General features: G+C 47.3%; 1 protein-coding gene across 1 annotated transcript in view; it reads left to right on the top strand.

Annotated features, from left to right (window-relative positions):
- ALPK2 (alpha-kinase 2) overlaps positions 1-9,986 on the top strand; it is a 109,985-nt gene extending 99,999 nt beyond the window's left edge. The window contains exon 12 of the mRNA XM_006891761.1: positions 9,767-9,986. Within this exon, the coding sequence (XP_006891823.1) occupies positions 9,767-9,986 (220 nt within the window). The remainder of the gene's footprint in view (positions 1-9,766) is intronic.
- Positions 9,987-18,959: the final 8,973 nt, after the last annotated feature.

Raw genomic sequence — 18,959 nt, 5'->3', positions numbered from 1 at the left:
TGTGTCCCTGTCCTGACTGTGTCCCCGTCCTGACTGTGGTTACCATGTCCCCATCCTGACTGTGATGACTGTGTCCCTGTCCTGACTGTGATGACAATATTGGGATAAATTCCGCTTCATTGTCTCAGATCAAATATTTATGGGCTCCATTCTCAAAGGGAAACACATTTGCTCCCTAACTTGGAACAAATGAGAACTCTGAGAACAACTTTGAATATTAATTACTAGCAGGAGTGCCTGGAGCTGGATGTGGGGGGTGCCAGCATTACTTGGACTTCCTTCAACTACAATTATTCCTTCCCCCGCTCCAAACCTTCACTAACATTTAATAGAGAGCTCTGATGGCCTAGTGACAAGAAACTGTGCTGCAATTCCAAAGGCACACAGTTTGAATCCAGCAGTTGCTTCGTGGGAGAAGGATGGGCAATCTCCTCCTGTGTGATTAACTGCCTCTGAAATCCCGCCAGAGGGTCAGCTATGGGTCGATTCAGACTCAATGGCCCATAACAACGTTTACTGGAGAGCTCTGGTGGTTTAGTGGTAAGGAGTTGCATTGAAAACCCAAAGGCACGGAGTTCAAATCCACCAGCCTGCTCTCTGTGGGAGAAAGATGGGCAGTCTCTTTCTGTGCAATTTACAGCCACTGAAAACCTGCTGGAGGGTCAGCTCTGGGTCGGTTCCAAGTCAGTGGTAGACAGCAGCAGCATTTAAGAGCTTCCTGATGCAGTGTGTCTTAAGATTGTTTTTTGCAGTTGAGCACAGTGAGTTTGCTTTGCATGTTTTAAATGTATTTCTCCCCAAATGCACTCCCACGAAGATAGTGCTCAGAGCAAACGGGGCTGGGGTTGTTACTCGGCGTGGGTGCTGCTGACCGTTTGGCCTTCTGAGTGTGGGGAAGGGTGTTACTGTGCACAGCCCAGTGGCTCTGTGCTAGAATTAGAATGGGGATCTTTTTCAGCCTTTACTCTCCGACACACCATACTTATGTGTGTGTGGTAGAAACTAAAGGATCAATCCTATTACTGTCTCATCTATTTAGACTCAGTAAATATATGGGCAGCAGAACATTTGCCATCATAAACATCTCTGAAGTAATAATTTAACGACACTCGCGTAATGCTGTTTCTCTCACCTGTTGCCATGAACTGTTTCCACGTTTTCCTGTCACTGTCTGTGAAAACCCATTGCCCTGGGATCTTCCTAACAAACTGAAAGCAAGTTCTTTGTGGCGGGTTTCCCTGGTTTATTCCTCTGTCCAGACCAAGGAATCTTGCCTGGGAGCCCTCTTAATAAAGCTGCCTTATGATGTTGTTGTTGTTATGTGCCATCGAGTCACTTGTAACTCATAGCGACCCTATGTACAACAGCCCTAAACTCTGCTCTGTCCTTTGCCAATCGCAGTGTCTCCGACACACCCATCCCAATCACCCCAGTCACTGAATCAATCCACCTCATAGAGGGCCTTCCTCTCCTGCGCTGTCTGTCCCTCCACCCTCCCAAGCATGATGTCCCTCTCCAAGGACTTGTCTCTCCTCACAACATGACCAAAGTATGTCAGCCTCAGAATCCTAGCCTCCAAGGAGCAGCCCGGTTTAACCCTCTCCAGGACGAATCTGTTTGTTTTCTTGGCAGTCCATGGTATTCTCAATACTCTTCTCCAGCACCACAGCTCAAAGGTGTTGATTCTCCTTATCCTCCCTAGTCTTTGTCCAACTGTCTGATGCATAATGAAAGAAAAAAAGAGGAAGAAAAAAAAGAAGGAAGGGAGAGAGGGAGGCAAGGAGGGAGAGGACAAGTTCTTTGTGGTTTTGGGTGAAATTAGCATCCCATGTTGGAGTTGTTCTGTCTTTCCCACTACCACTGTGGCCAAGTGTAGGTGCACCTGAAAGTAATGGGCAGAGGGTGTGCATGGCTGGGAAGGGTGGTGGGCTTTCCCCCAGCTGCGCCTTCTCATCCACATCAGTTTTCATTTCTAGCCATCCACAGATGCTGTAAATGTGCTAGTTTCCAGCTTTGAGGAAGGATGGAGGAGAGAAGACCCCACCCCTTCTAAAAGAAAACCTGTTGTCATGGAGACAGTTCTGACCCCATGGGAACAAGTAGGGTCTTCAAGGGCTCACATCTTTACAGAAGCAGGTTGCTGCATCTTCCTACCCTGCAGTGGCTGGTGAGGTCAAACCGTCCACCGGCCAGTTAGCAGCTGAGTGCTTAAGTACTGTGTCAGCAGGAAAATGTGAAAGGGGACAGCTCTTGAGTTTGGTGCCCTGATCATGCACTTGACCCTTGTAGTTTGCACTGACCGCATGAATCTTTGGCCTGACTCAGAACCGAGATGCAGCATGACTGCTCTTTTGACGTGGGTCTTCTGAAATGCTGCTCGGTCAGCGTGTATTTCTGTGTTGGGATGACGTCTGTGCTCCTCCCCAGAGTTGAGCAGCGGCATGTTCCCTGGAGAATCGTGGTGGTCTGGGGAGGGGTGTGGGCAGTGGTGGTGAGGAGGCTGGGGGGGGTTAGAGTGGTCTGCCCATCATAGGCTTCTGGGCTCCTGCTGGTGGGTGTGGGGGTCTGGTGAGGAGGCTGGGGGGTGGCTAGAGTGGTCTGCCCGTCACAGGCTTCTGGGCTCCTGCTGGTGGGTGTGGGGGTCTGGTGAGGAGGCTGGGGGGGTTAGAGTGGTCTGCCCATCACAGGCTTCTAGGCTCCTGCTGGTGGGTGTGGGGGTCTGGTGAGGAGGCTGGGGGGGTTAGAGTGGTCTGCCCTGTCACAGACTTCTGGGCTCCTGTTGATGTGGGTATGGGGGTGTGGTGAGGAGGATGGGGGTTGGTTAATGTGGTCTACCTATCACAGACTTCTAGGCTCCTACTGGTGGCCATCTGTCTTGGCATCATACAGACCTGTCTGGTCTGCCTGGAGGCAGGGTCACCACATGTCCCACTTGCCTCAGACAGAACCATGTTATCCTTCTTGATGGTCTAGCATTCCATCTAATTAAGCGTCTGTACTGGATAAGTGTGTGAGGAATATAAAATTCTTTCTCTCCCCAAATGGTAAGAGTCTGTCAAATCAATTTCATTCTATGCCATTTTTGTTTTAACATTGAGAACAGGGTCACCTCCTGTGACCCTGTCCACCCAGAGCTGAGTCAGATATCATAAGACAAAGGCGGTGGGGGTCCAAACTGCTGGTCAGCGTAAGACCTCAGGTGTCACAAGCTTAGTATTCCGGAGTCCCTCACTTCTGACCTGCTGGCTGCAGACTTGGGGCTCCTTTACCACCACCCAGGATACAGCCATAAGCTCAGGACTCCTCAGCCCCTCACTCCTGACCTGCTGGCTCTCACTACTCACTCAAGTTCAAGACTTTGCTAAAAAGACTCATAGAAATCACAGAAAGCACCCTCCTTAGGCTGAATTGTGTTATAGACAGATACAAAGGAGAAGATAAAAAAAGTCAAGTCCAGGAGTGTCCCTGATACAGTGCTTGTGTCGCCAAGGACAGGCTCCTTCTATGGGCAGCGTTGCCCAGCACCAGGCAGGAAGCTCTTGGGCACCTGCTCCCAGAGCTCGTACTGAGGACTCAGTTCACAGACGTGACTGATAGAATTACACCCCCCTCGGGTGCTCACTGGCCAATAACACCACACTAGGTGGTCTTGCCAGCCTGGCGAGCCCACCCCTTGCTTCTGGTCATTTCATTAGTGTCAACCCTCAGGTGTGGTCTGAAGAGATCGTCATAGCACCTCAATCACTGAGTTGGTCTCAGGGATTTAGAATGTGCCTCCCAAGCGACCCAAGACAGAGACGAAATTCTCTGGTTAAAGTAACTGTCATCTCTGACGTGAATATGCTCAGTAAGGAGATAATTTCATGGAAGTCCCTATCTGTGAAGGCCTCTGGGCCCCAGGAGGATTCCATGGGTACCCTCTAGTGCTGCACAGGACCTTGGACACTCAAGGCATCAGACAGACCTGATTGGAATCCTAGCTTTTCTTTGTTTTCAGTTCTGTGGCCTTGAGAACACAACTTGAGGGTCTCTAAGTCCCTGACTAAGAGAATGGGGAGGCAAGGGGCTCCCCCAGTTAATCTGTATTTAGTGTCTGGGACAAGCTGCTTCTGCTCCCTCATGTCTCAGCCCAGTGTCAAACCAAACAAAAGCCCTCTGCCCTTAAGTTGATTCTGACTCATAGCGATTCTAGAAAGTTCTTGTGGGTCAACGGGAAGGAGCCTCATCAACCCAAAGGTCCACAGTTTGAACCCACCAGCTGCTCTATGGGAGAAAGATGGACAATCTCCTCTCGTGCAATTTACTGCCTCTGAGAATCCACTGGAGGGTCAGCTCTGGGTCATTCCCACTCGATGTTACTCGACAGCAACAACATGGTGTGTCCCTAAGTATAGGACAGACCAGAACCACCCCTCAAGAAGGTGGGTTGACACAGTGAATGTAACAGTGGCCTTGAGCGTGGCAGAGATCCGGGCAGGGGGCCGGGCAGAAGGAGCTTCTGTTATTCATGTTGTCAGTTAACCCCAGCACCTAACAAAAACACAACAACCCCACAGGGTGTCTGAGACTGCAAATCTATTTTCCCTTCCCTTCCCTCCCCTCCCCTCCCCTTCCCTCCCCTTTCCTTCTTTTTTTTGTGTGTACTGTCAAATCGGATCAGACTGGTCCAGGAGGAGATTGCCCCTCCTTCTACAGCAGAGCATCTGGTGGATTCGAACCACGTGCCTCTGGGATTGCAGTGCAGCTTCTTGCCACGAGGCCACCAGAGCTCCCTTGAGACTGTAAATCTTTATAGAAGCAATTATCACATCTTTCTCCCTCAGAGCCACTGGAGGATTCGAACTGCAGATCTTTTGATTGGCAGTCTAATGCTTACCTACCATGCCATCAGTTCTCTCTTGCCCAGTACTCGTTGTTATGTACCACTGAGTCAGAACCTACCCATAGCTGACCCCCTGGAGGCTTTTCAGAAGAAGTTAGGGAAGAGATTGCTCATCTTTCTCCTGAAGAGCAGCTGGTGAATTCGAGCTTCATGGCTTTGAGCTGGCAGAGCAACTCCTTACAACCGGAACCAGCAAATTCCACACTATGAAATAAAACAGCAACTTTCTACCAAATCAAGACAGAATTTGCGAAATGTCGAGAACTAAAGACAAGCTGAAGAGCATGATTGTTTAAGACATCTTTTGAAAGTATGTCAACAGCTTCCAGGAACCCAGACCAGCTGAGAGCTTCAGAGGCGCATTGTTCCCCTAATTGAAAAGGAAATTCAATGCCTTGATTTCATTCTCAGCTCTAATGGGATAGGTCTGACCTGGGACCACTGCCCAACAGCCATTAGAAGAGCTGGGGGCTGGAGCCCAGCGTGAAATGTTGTCTCTGAAATGTGGCTGGCTGGCTCTAGGAGAAACCAGGGTGGCAGAGCTGGAAGAGGAGTCTAAGGTGCTCCTGAGCTTTTGAAGGGGTATTTTAGTCATCTGTCTACTTCCACTCTCAACTTTTCTTTAAGCTTTCTCTTTTAAGTCACCAGAGGTTTTTCCCAAGAAAGGAAGCCCAGTATAGTCAAATGGTTAGAGGAGGACTTTATCTAAACTGCAAGGAACCCTGCTGGCTTAGTGAGTTATCTGTTAAATTGCTAACCAGAAGGTTGATGGTTCGAATTCACCAGTCACTCTACAAAGGAAGGATGAGGCAGTCTCTTCCTGGAGAGATTCATAGCCTGGGAAACTCAGGGAGGGTCACAGTGAAGGAGATGTGACTGGACAGCAGACTGGGATTTTCTTTAACTCAAGGGAAATATCCGTCAACATGAGTTCACGCCAACTTGTGGTGACTCTCATGTTACTCTGTAGTTCACGGACTTTTCAAAGACAGATTTTTAAAAAGCCAATCACTAGACCTTTCTTCTGAGGTGATTTCATGTGGACTTGAACTTCCAGCCTTTCAAGTATGCTAGCCATTGGTTCCCCTCAAGGACCCAATAATGACAGCTACTATTTTGTGTTGTTTAAGGTGGAAAAATCTCCCAAATTGAAAAGCCAGTCTTTTTCTTTTTCCTTCCTTCCTTCCTTCCTTCCTTCCTTCCTTCCTTCCTCCCTTCCTCCCTCCCTTCCTCCCTCTCTCCTCTCTTTCTTTTTTTTTCCTTTTTCTTTCTCCTTCTTTTTTGCCAGCGTGGTCAAGCTCTTTGGGGAAAGAATAGCCACTGTGTCATTTAAAAGAAAACTTCCCTATGTCTGAATCTGGGCCATGTTTTTGGATGCTGACGCTCCCCCTTTAATGACTTCCTTAAATGAAGTTGAAAGACACACTAGTATTTTTAAAGGTAGATAGTGGCATAGTGGCAAGAAGCTGTGCTGAAATCCTGAAGGCACATGGTTCAAGTCTGACAGCTGCTCCACCGTATAAGGAGGGGTAGTCTCCTCCTGTGTGATTAACTGCCTCTGAAAACCTGCCGGAGGGTCAGCTATAGATTGGTTCTGACTACGGCACACAACACCACATCAAGTTAATTATAATATCAAAAAAAGAAAATAGGAAACAGGTTCCGATTTATTCATTTTCATTCCATTTCACCTGTTAGTGGAGCCTTAAAAGAGAAGCGTAGAATCTTTCTCCTGGGAGCCCACGGTGTGAATGTATCTGGAATCCCGAGACAGACACCTTAATACCCTTAATCCTGTTGCACTGTTGAATGCAGAAGATCCAATTTACAAATCAAATAGGACTGTTGTGATATCTCATTGATACTCATTGTATGGGTAGACCAAGCTGCAAACTGGGCAATTTAATACAAGGGGAAAAAAACACTTTATTCCTTAACTGGAAATTTGGAAATGTTAATCAAACCAAGTCCAATCCCATCTAAACTCCCACATGCAGGGGGCCAGTTCTGTCAGGGGGTCACCTCTCCGGGTCCAGCCTTGAGAACCATCAGCTCTGGAGGGATGGCGAAGCTGTGATGTAGCCACCAGAGGGCACCAGAGTCAGCGCTTTCCCTTTATATACAGAGCCTGGTGGCGGAGCCCATGGGAAATGGCTCAGACCTCTGTGGTTCGAATCCACAGGAGAAAGATGGACAAGCTCTTCCAGCATGATTTACAGCCTCTGAAAGCCGCGGGAGGATCAGTTATGAGTCGGTTCTGACTTGGTGGCAATGAGAGAAAACCAAAAATTGCCATCGTATCAGTGTTCACTCGGAACCACCTTGTAGGATAGATAGCACGGAGTTGCCCCAGCGTTTCCGAGCTGAAACCCTGATGAAGTAGACGACCACATATGTCTCTCTGTAGTTGCCAAAAAGCAGATTTCCTGGTGCTGGATGGAAGTGAAGTGAAGTTAAATCTCCCAAGGGTTTTCTCCCCCAGTTGGTAAGCACTGGGCCAGAGGAGGGAGGACAGGTCCCAGAGGACACCCTCAGTGTGACCACCAGCCGGCGTCATCATGCCCCCAACCCTACAGAGAAAGTATTATGAGGGTTTACTGACTTGTGGCACATTCCTGACATGCAAACTGAATTCAGGGATCATGGGCAGAGCTGGAACCAACCTTCCCCAGTGGAGGGGCAAATGTGGGATAAGATTCAGTTATTAAGGCTGACTGGTGACCAGGACAGTTCCCTAGAGAACTTTCTTTTTATTTATTTATTTTTTTTCCCCCTAGAGAACTTTCAGGTCTTTTCCTCAGAGACAGAAAAAAGAGGAGGGAGGAAAATTGAATGCAAATTTTGGTCAACCTGAACTCCCGAAAAAAAAAAAAAAGACTATCCGTCATGCCAAATGCCACCCATGTGCCCACAGCAGAGGACAAGCTGTCACTTGGGACGCTGCTCCCCTCATTGTGACTGTTTCTGCCCAGGAAGGGCCTGATCAAATTTGTAGATCGAAAGAGTGGCTTTTACTAGCCAAGAAACACAAGACACAAAACAGATGTGTGTGTGTATGTGTATGTGTATGCATGTGTTTTTGTGTGTGTGTGTATGTTTGTGTGTACAAATACATGCTATGACTGTGTGCATGTGAACATGTGCATGTCTGAGTGTGGACATGTGAGTATATGCAGTGTGTGCGTGTATTAATGTATACATGGGTAAGTCCCCAAGTACATAAGTGTATGTGCATATACATGGGTGTGTATACACATGTGTGTGCATTTATGTGCCTGAGTGTGTCTGTGTGCATGTGTGTGCAAACGTGTGTGTGTGTAAAGTGCATTTCATGGCAGGGCTTCTGTCACCTGAGAACCTGTAGAAAGCAGTTTTCAAAGCACCAGCCTCACAGGCCTAAGGAGGTTGGCTCAAAACACCCACCTTCCCAGATCTCTGCTCCTGGGAGAAGGTGGGATGTCACAGGAGAACGTTCTTCTGCTAAAGAAATCCTCAGAGGGCTACTTTCTAATCGTGGCTTGTGCTTCATTCCCTCGGGTTGGTCCCTTGACCTCTCAACTGACCAAAATACCCTCAACTGCCTATTGAAGGGTCAGAGCTCTACACACCCATTCCTCACGTGTGGACACAGTTAGGAGGCAAAGACCAGGTTGCTATGACAAAATTGATGTGATGCAAAAATGGAGGATCACAGAAAGGGAGGGTCCTGCATCATTGCCTCACTGCCAGATGACATCAGTACATACCTGTGACTGCATAGCCACTGAGAATCATGACCCAACCAAGGTGACACGTAACAGCCGTCATGGCCAACATCGCCTTCACCTCGCGTCTCAGGCTCCTTCCATCCCGGCTTAAGTGGCTCATGTACAGAGTGGTCAGATAGTAGATTTTTTATTATGGTGGTAAGTGTTAAATGTCAGATAATGAGAGAGTTGCTAAGTGAGGAGTAGGTATAATGTCTTTCAGGCCAAAGGCGCTAGAATTTCCTCATCTTGTGACTTTTCTAGCGTTTGTTACAATGGTTCGTCCTGGTCATCATGACTAAAAAGAAAAGTGTAATGGTGTGTTTGTGTATTGTATCAGGAAGTGCCTAGAGCCCTTGGGCAATCTAGGCTTTAATCTTTGATCTGCATGACAGCAGGCCCTTGTGGGGATGGTTTTTTTTTTTTTATTGTGATAAGTATATTGAAAACAAAACAGTTGCTCTGTGCGCAATCTTCACCTGAGCAGCTCCGTGACATTAAATATGTTCAACTATCACCACTGGCCAGTCCTCTTCCCCCGCCCCCCCCCTTTAACAAAGGTTCAGGGTCCCCTAAACATTTTCTTCTTTTTTCTCTTCCTTCTGACCACTCCAGGTGGCCACACATAGACTCTTTTTTTTAGTCTTTTTAAAAAATTGTGTGTGTGTGTGTACCGTCAAATCAGATCTAACTGGTATAGCTGGTACAGGAGATTGCCCCTTCTTCTCCAGCAGAGCATCTGGTGGATTTGAACCACATACCTCTGGGATTGCAGTGCAACTTCTTGCCACCAGGCTGCCAAGACTTTGATCTCTATGCATTCACATGGTCTAGATAGTTCATGTGAGATCAGACGATATTTGCCTTTTTTAATTATTGTTAAAGTATAGCTCACAAAGCGTCTGCCCTTTCATGGCTGATGCATTTCACTCAGCAGTGAGTCTTTGCCCTCAATCAGCCCCAGCTTTGTTTTATTTTAATTAATAGTGTCAACCATTTGTGTCAACCATTTGTGTATTCTTTCCTACATAATGAATAGATTTCCTGAGCACCATTAGTTTCCCTTTTCAGTTTTTTTTTTTAAACTGGCAGAGCACTCTGCTTAAAATGTCATCTTTCTTTCCACCCAAATTCCCAGGTACAAAGGATTTAAAGGCAACTGCTCTATGACCTTCATCGACCAGTTCAAAGCACTGCACCAGTGCAACAAGTATTGTAAAATGCTGGGACTGAAGGCCTTGCAGAGCAACTACCAGAAACAGAAGAAGCCGAGTGTCATCATGAAAAGCAAAGTCCAGCCTAACGCCACTCCAGTCAAGAAAGCAGCACCCGGGACCCCAGCAGAAAAGAAGACCTAGCACCTGTTACTCACGGACAGGCAGTGGTATGCAGCACGCATCTTGTGAGTGAAAGTGTGGAAACACTGAGAGGCACCGTGGTCTTCAGTGAGTGATGTGACCGCTCGTATTCCCGGCCCGCCATGCTCCAGGGTGCTTCTGACCTACTGCCTTTACGGAAACGACCTGGGAACTGGACTTGCAGCCAGTCTCATTGAAAGGCTGAGTCGGTTTTCACTCTCCAGGACAGTCCACTCTGTCTGCGCTCTCAGCGTTTCTACCAGCCTCACGTTACGTGTTTATGTGTGTATCTCCTCTTGGTTGTGAGTCCAGGACTTGGTGCTGAGCTGGATCTGTCCACAGCCACACCCCTCTGCCACCCGCATTCCTGACTGCAGGGCCTGCAGATGACCTGCAGCTGCGATGTGAACCCCTTTACCTGGTCGAGGTGTCGCCACAGATAGTGTTGAATATGGTATTGTTGCTGGAGATGGCCTACTCAAACTGGAACCATTTCCTATGAGTCCCCCATGCGGTTCTTATTGTCTGTTTAATTAAATTAATATTTAAATTAAAGTATTTTTTTCCTTTGGAATTTGTGTTACATGTCACATTCCCCTGGGATTTTGAATTTAGCTTCTGAAAAGTCAGAACCTTGGAAACACAGCAGAGCAATTCTGCTCTGCACACATGGGGCTGTTAAAGGGCTGCTGATGTCTAGAGAGGAGTGCTGGAGGCATTATAGGTTAATAGTTGGGCTACTGACCAAAAGGTCGAAAGTTTGAGTCTTCCCAAGGGTAGAAGGGTTCTGAAAAGATGAGGAAGAGTGAATAGGGCAATTGGAGTCAGAGACATCACTGGAGGAAGAATCCAGCTCCTCCTTCATTTTTTAAAAACCTGTTTCTTTATTTTTAATTTTGTGTACCATCAAATTGGATCTGACTGGCACAGGAGAAGTTTGCCTCTCCTTCTCCAGCAGAGCATCTGGTGGATTTGAACCACACACCTTTGGGATTGCAGCACAGCTTCTTGCCACTAGGACGCCAGCACTCTCTTCCTCCTCCGTTATGAGATGTGAAGCAGAACAAGAGTCCCCCACCACCTGACAGCCAACAGGCAGGAAATGCCTGAGCTGAAAGGGGCCTTGTGGGAGATGCCGACAGTCCACTAGTGCCTGGACTCTAGTAAAAGATGCCTGGCTTGGCTCTTCCTGCTTCCAAACACCATTCCCCTCAGGCGTACAGCTTTGGGATTTTTTCCCAAAAAGGGATCATAGACAAGATTTTTGTTTTAAAGGGGTATTTTGAGGAGGAAACTCTTCAGCTAGTCACATTTCATCTTTTTCAGAAATTCTGTCATCACCAGACTTTCTTCTGAAATGATTCCCCTGGCTTACAGATCCCCACATGCTCATTGCCTACAAGGCAGCTATAGTCCACCAGAAAGGCTCACAACAGCCCACGCACGTGACACGTTTTGATCAGAACTCACATAACAGAATGTGATAAAGCCTTCCTGGCAGACCTCAGTAGCTTCTCTAATAAGAACTTGTAATTAGAAAAAACATCAACCCAAGTATCTGGAAAGGTCAAACAGAGAGAGGTAGGTGTAAAACGAAACCCCTCTCATCCTCTAACTGACACTGAGGGAAGACAGCGTAGAGAACAGATTTTCTATTTCCAGAGGTGATGATTTGCTGTCAGCCCAAGAGGTCCCTCTTTTGAGGGTAGTTACCCCTTTCTCGTTTTATAGATGCCTGAGTTGTTTGTAAAGAGTCCTGTTGGTACAGTGAGTAAGTGCTCAGAAACTCATCAAAAAGTCAGCAGTTTGAACCCACAAGATGCTCAGTGGGAGAAAGACAGAGATTGACAGCCTTGGAAACCTTTTAGATGCGGTTCTGCTCTGTCCTGCAAGGGCTCTGTGAGTGGAAATGTGTCGATGACAGTGGGTGGTGGAGGTTAATTTGTTTTCTCTGGGTACCTTCATTGTTTATTCCAATCAGACTTACTCTGTTTTAAAACAAACATTTGGAGAACCAGGGACAGAAGGGAAGCTGCCAGTGGGGCCAGTCTGGCCTCCTATGGGTGGCCTTGTGTGGGGCAGCGTGGCCATCTGTTGGGCCACCCAGCCCTGCATTCTGTGGTATGAACAGCTGTTTTCCTGGTGGACTAGTAGGAGGCATGTGCAATGGGCTCTACCACATCAGAGGGCTCGAGCCAGGGTCTGTGTGCCATGGTTTTAGCTCTGTTTGCAGCATGACCGCCTCCTGTCCATCTCTGTAAGCATCCGGTGTTGTTCCGTTGTTATGTGCTGTCACTTCAATTCTGACACACAGCACCCCTGTGTGACAGAGCGGAGATGCCCTGCAGAGCTCTCTGAGCAGTCACGTTAACAGGAACACATCTCTAGATCTTTCTTGAAGCCATGGAGTTGCCCCCCTCCCCCATCTTGGTTCATAGAGAACTTGGACATGAACCCTGAGCTGGAGATGTCTTTCTGGTCAACAGGAAGAGCAGGGAGACCACCTCTTCTGCCAGTGGGTGCCACGCCCTACAGACTCTGGTTTGGGGTGCAGGGTTAGCCAGCTTGAGTTCAGCTACATGGTGCCTGTATTATATATCCATGCCTCCCCAGGCATGCTTCTGACAATAACAAATAATTCGGACATGACAAAGAATATCAAAAGGAGTACCAATTCTTTTCTAATCCGAAAGTGCTTGCTTTTCCAAAAATACACTCCGTTTTGTGTGTGTTGGGCTTGTGCTGAGAGGGAGGAGCCGGCCAACGCCCTGGCTGGGGCTGGGAGGTTTGTATTCCTTCTGCTCCACTGGACCGCAGGCGCCCAAGGGAACAGCTACCACCTCTCCGCTCAGATCTGCGTGGGCTGCCTGGGCTTTGAAGAATCAAAGATGCCAAATCTCTTCTGGCTCCCAGCAGGGGAAGGGTTTTCCAGCTCATTGCTGGAACAGCTTCGAAATCCTCTGAGGATGGCTTGTTCTAAAACTGCTGTTACAAAAGCTGAAAGACACACTAGAAGTCCATTCCATACGTAGCACCGTGTGGTTGTGTACTCATCTCATGGTGAAACGAGGAAGTGCTTACAAGTATCAGCTGTGCTCGTCGGTCAAGAATTTTCTTTTTAATTCTATTTTTCATGAAAGATAAAAATGATTCCAAATAGAAATTATATCAGGGGCACTTCCCCACACACAAAAAAAAGGCGAAATTTTGTTGGAGCCTTTTTCCAAAATCTTTCAGAGAGGGAGAACTAGTGGCGTAGTGGTTAAGGAGTTGTGTTTCTTAACCCAAGGGCCAGCGATTCAAATCCCTCAGTGCTCTGAGAGTGATGGGCAGTTTCCTCCCATGCAATTTACAGCCTCTGAAAAATGTGTCAGAGACTCAGCTATGAGTCAGTTCTGACTCCACCGTAGTAAGTTTAAAAGGCTTTTTTGAGAGTTTTGTTTTGTTGTGTTTTTCTCAGAATCACAGTCCAAACAAGAGCTCACTGTCTTTAAACTGATTCCAATTCCCAGTGGCCCCATGAGACAGAGTAAACTGCCTTGTGGGGTATCTGAGACTGTAATCTCCACGAAAGCACGTGACCGCATTTTTCTCCTGAGGAGTGGCTTGTGGGTTTGAAACCCAGACCTTTTGATTAGAAGCTGAATGTTAAACACAGTCCCACGGGCGGCCCACTTTGTTCTTGATCGTATCTCATCTGTGTGATCTTGACGAGATAGGACCAGGAAAAGCCAGTGTGTGGGCTTCCATCTTGGTGTCCAGAAACATCAGAGCCAATTCTATAGAACTGTCTCCCCTTTTACCTGCCCCTCTGTGCCCAGTTCTTCCTCTTTCTCTTCTGCATCTCTGTGAAATGACAAGACAATGGCTTGCTACCCAAATGGGTGACATTTTCCACAATATTTTATGTGTGTGCGTACCCCAGTCTTGCACAGGCAGAGCTCAGCGATACCACGGGAACATTTCCATGAGGCCGGTCACGAGCACTCTTTCATTTCCCAGTGCATTTAAGGCTTATGCCTCCATTATTCTGTAGTCTGTTAAGTGTGCTGTGTAGCATTGTGAAGCTGTGTTTTAATCCCAAAGGCTCACGGTTCGAGGCCACCAGCTGCTCCCTGGGAGAAGGATGGGCAGTCTCCTCCTGTGTGATTAACTGCCTCTGAAAACCCACTGGAGGGTCAGCTATGGGTCCATTTCGACTGTATGGTACACACAACAACAAACAGCATAGCACTGTGAAAGCGGAAATGTAAGAATTAGCAGAATGTGACACTGAGATACAAAGCGGGTACGTGCTGCTGGGAAAATGGGGCCGTAGATGACTCAGTCAAGGCCGAGTGGCCATAACCTTCAATGTGAGGACAGAACCCAGTCCCCGTGAAGTGCAATGAAGCAGGCCAGCCTGTACCCCAGAGTGAAGACCAGGCTGGAAGTCCAGGTGAGGGGCAGGAACATAGTGTGACCAGCCCCCCCACCTTGATGCCACCAACTTGTTCGTCTTGTGGTAAAATGTGGCCACAGATAAATGCTCCAGTTCTCGTGAAGCCCCCTCACCACTCACAGAGAGCGAGCCTCACCTGGCCCCTCAGCTCCCTTTTCCTAACAGTTTTCGAGATCTCTCTGTTGTTGGGTGCTGACCTCTGATCCTGGGTGACCTGTAGAATGGGGTGAAACGCCCCAGAGGGATTTCTAGCGTGTTGGTAGGAGGAGCTACTTCTTGGAGGACACATCATGCTGGAAAGGTGGAGGGTCAGCGAAGAAGAGGAAGACTCTCAATGAGGGATTGACACAGAGACTGCAGCCACAGTCTGTCAGAGGCGATGAGGATGGTGCAAGATAGAACAAGGTTCAAATCCCTTGTTCATAGGTTTGTTACACATTGTACACAACTAGACGGCACCTCCCTACAGCCACAACAAAATAATCTTTATGGAAGCAAATCTCCAGGTCTTTCAATCACACAGCCATTGGGTGAGTTTGAACTGCCAACCTTTCAATGAAAAGCCGAGTGCTTACCTGTTGCACCACCAGAGCCCCTTAGCAAACCCTTTAACTTTCCTCATAGATGTAACCACAACTGTCTCTGAATCCCAGGACCCTGCTGCCTTCTTCCTGTCCTAGCCCACCATGGTGTGACCTCAGCCTCCTAACTTGAAAACTGTCGCCTGTCCTCTCTGACCAGCCCCATCTCCCCAAGCCCCCCTTCCCAGTCTATATAGACCACAAGGAGCCTAAGCTGCGTATCAGTGATGCATAGTGCATAATGGAATCAAAAGGTCAGCAGTTCAAATCCCCCAGAATCTCTATGGGAGAAAGATGGGCAGATAAGTGTCATTAAGATTCACAGTTTCAGTGACCCAGTGGTTTGTCCCAATGGATGGATGAGTCAGAAATGACTTGATGACAGTGTGTTACATAAGACCAAATGGATAGTAGTTGTTTTAAAAGCATAAATGGAACAGTCAGAGGGCAGAGATTTTAAGTTAATGAGAATGAATCAATTGGAACAGAAACAAGAATGTTGTTGGCGCAGTGTGAGCAATGGAGCCAGTATCAGCGATCCTTATACCTAGAAACTCTTGAATGGGAGTGGGCTTTACTGTGCATATTTTTATCTAAAACAAAATATTCAGAAGGGGGAGCAGCTGATTCTCAGGACAGCTGCTTTATTTGCCCTTTATCCGTTAAGTATTCTCTCCCAGGAACATAAACTTGATAACTGGACCTCCAGCAGCCATAATAATAATAATGTGATCATGAGACCAGGCTGGTGTGGACACCTGGAAGGATTCCAAATGGAATCTCAGGGTCTCTATCCTCAGATTTTTATTGCTTGTTGTTGTTGTTATGTGCCAATCGAGTCGCTTGCGACTCATAGCGACCCTATAAACTCTGCTCTGTCCTGTGCCAATCACACTGTCTCTGACACTCCCATCCCAATTATCCCAGTCACTGAATCAATCCACCTCATAGAGGGCCTTCCCCTCCTGCGCTGTCCCTCCACCCTCCCAAGCATGATGTCCCTCTCCAAGGACCGGTCTCTCCTCACAACATGTCCAAAGTATGTTAGACGGAGCCTCAGAATCCTTGCCTCCAAGGAGCCACCCGGTTTAACCCTTTCCAGGACAAATCTGTTTGTTTTCCTAGCAGTCCATGGTATTCTCAGTACTCTTCTCCAGCACCACAGCTCAAAGGCATCAATTCTCCTTCTATCCTCCTTGGTCATTGTCCAACTCTCTGATGCATAACAAGTGATTGTGAAGACCATGGCCTGTATCAAACGCACCTTAGTCAAGCTCTGTTCAGTCTAAAACACTTGTTACTGGGTGCACATGTTTTTGTAAATAGCTTCTGTTTAAACAAGTTCCCTGTTAGCTAAAACAGAACATCTTGCTAATACCTTCTTTTACAACAGAGCTCAATTTAACTGTGCATTAGATTCACCTGGAGGGCTTTAAAAATACCCAGGCCTCCTTTGAGATTGCTGTGTGATTAGTCTGGGCACTGGGGCTCTAGAAAGCTCTCAGGCTGATGCTAATGTGCACCAAGGCTGAGAGCCTCTGCGGTTCGTGCTTCTAAGGCAAGAGAAATTCAGCGGTTGATTCACTCACTTGTTCTCTCATTAAACACTAATGAGCTCCTCCGTGGTCCAGACCTGCAGCCCAGTGGTTCTTAATCACCTAGAGGGCTTGTTACAACCCAGGCCGCTGGCTCCACCTCCAGAGTATCTGATTAAATGAGGCTGGGGGTGGCCAGATAATTTGCATGTCTAACGAGCTCCCAGGTGATGCTGTGGCTGCCCGTATGAGGACCACAATTGCCGTGAACAATCTGTTTTTCTCTTGTTCCAGTCTTTTATTGGTCTCCCATGCTCCCCTCCAGGCCCCACGTGTTCCTGGGTTTGCTTTATTCGTTCCCTGCTGTCCTAGTCACCTTGTGCTGCTGTGACAGAAATACCAAGGGTGGGTGGCTTTGAAGAACAGGAATGTATTCTTTTTTCCGTTTGCTGTGTTAGGTGCCATTGAATCAGTTAAAAACCCTGCCTGGGATCTCTGGGGGCTCAGTAATAAGAAGTTGCCCTGCCAAGCCAAAAGCACGAGGTTCGAATTCACCCAGGGCTCAGTAATAAGAAATTGCCCTGCCAAGCCAAAAGCATGAGGTTCGAATTCACCAGCTGCTTCGCAGAAGGCGTGTCAGTCTCCTCCCATGTTATTTACTGCCTCAGAAAAAACCACTGGAGGTTCAGCTATAGGCTGGTTCTGAGTTGACAGCACACAACAATAATTTATACCTATTTCAATAAGCCTAAGAGGCTAAAACTGAACCCAAACTCACTGCTGTTGATTCCAACTTATAGATACATTGAATCAGGTGTTCAAAGCTGCATATCTTAATAGCAGGAGAGACTGCCATCTTTCTTGTTTGGAGTGGCTGGTGGACTTGAATCACCAACATTTGCAGCCCAGCTTGCAATGCATGTGTGACCAGCGCCTCTTACTCTATGCCAATTTACATTTTGAACCTTCCAGTGTACTCAGATCAGACCTGTCATTATAGCCCAATTACAATGACACTTCAAATCATGTGATTTGTCTGCGCTTGAGCTGGCGCTATTTCTGTGGCTGCTGGTATTTTGAAAGTCCTTGAATTTGGTCAAGAGGAGAAACAAGAACACAGGCATCTCTCAGAAAGAGGAAGGACTTCAATTAGCTCTTGACGTGGAGGAGGAATGAAGCAAGGGAATGAGAGGGAAGGGCCTGGTCTCTAAGCAGAAGATTTCTTCTTATCTGGTACTCTGAATGGATAACAGACACAGTCCATTTTATTCTCTCTCTCCTCCACTTGAGTACAATTAAAGCCAGAGTCTGCTGCCAGGAGCAGCTCTTAATGCAATTAATTTGGAACACCACACAGCAAGTTTTTCATTTCTAATCTTGAAGTTCTGATGTGCAGGGACACCTGGCTGCCACTAGGGGGAGGAGTCCAAAGGGGAAAGGCGCCGGCTCAAAGAGGCTCTTCCAAACTGGAGATCCTGTTGTTAGATGCCATTCATTCAGCTAGGACTCTTAGTGACTCTGTGAACGACAGATCTGCACCTTCTCCTATGCCTGCACCATTCTCATGTTCACAGATAAGTTCTGTCGCTCTGTCTATCCATCTCGTTGAGGATCTTCTCTTTCTCTGACCTTCCACCTTTCTCATCATTATATCTTTTTTTAAGGACTGGGCCTCCTCACAACATGTCAAGTATGTGAAATGAAGTGTCACCATCCTCGCCTCTGACGAGCCTCTTGGTTGCTCCTTTTCCAAGGCAAGACGAGTTGGTTCTTTGGGCTTTCCGTTCAATACCCATAACTCTTCTCCAACACCACAACTCAATGGCGTCAATTCTTCTCTCAGCCTAGGACTGACTGTTTCCTGGTTCAGAAAGAATAAGTTCCAGCTGACTGAGACTTTGGAGGCATTTTACCTAGCTCCTTGGAACTTCTTCCTTCACCAGCATCTGCCCCTAGTCGCTTGCCAAGTAGTACAAAGTGCTTGCTTCCTTTATTTAAAAGGTAATCTTTTGTTTGACAAAAAACAATTTAGACCAGGCCTGAGGGCTGCAGATTAAAATCACCCACCTTGGGCTTGGTAGCATAACTTTCTGTCCACTAGGCCAACGTAGCTCTATGTTGTTGTTATTGTTGTTAGGTGCTGTCAAGTTGTAGACGAGTCATAGTGACTCTATGATGAAAGACCTGAGCACTGTCCATAGGGTGTTTGTTAAACGTTCTTCTAAGTGGTAGAGCACTCGTCTGTGTATTGCTGTACAGAGGTAACTCGTGGTTGCTGCGATACTAAACACTGTGACACTGATGTGTCAAATATGATAATGGTTACCCATGGTGGACAGTGTTTGCTGGAGCTCCCTGACTAAAACAAGCTTGGAAGAGGAAGTGGCAGCCACTTCCGAAATAGATTGCCTCCTGA

The sequence above is a fragment of the Elephantulus edwardii genome, unplaced genomic scaffold, assembly GCF_000299155.1.
Source record: "Elephantulus edwardii isolate Elephantulus edwardi_28Jun2011 unplaced genomic scaffold, EleEdw1.0 scaffold00103, whole genome shotgun sequence".
NCBI classification, from domain to species: domain Eukaryota; kingdom Metazoa; phylum Chordata; class Mammalia; order Macroscelidea; family Macroscelididae; genus Elephantulus; species Elephantulus edwardii.
The sequence above is the reverse complement of the archived record's forward strand: the minus strand, read 5'-3'. Positions and strand labels throughout refer to the sequence as shown.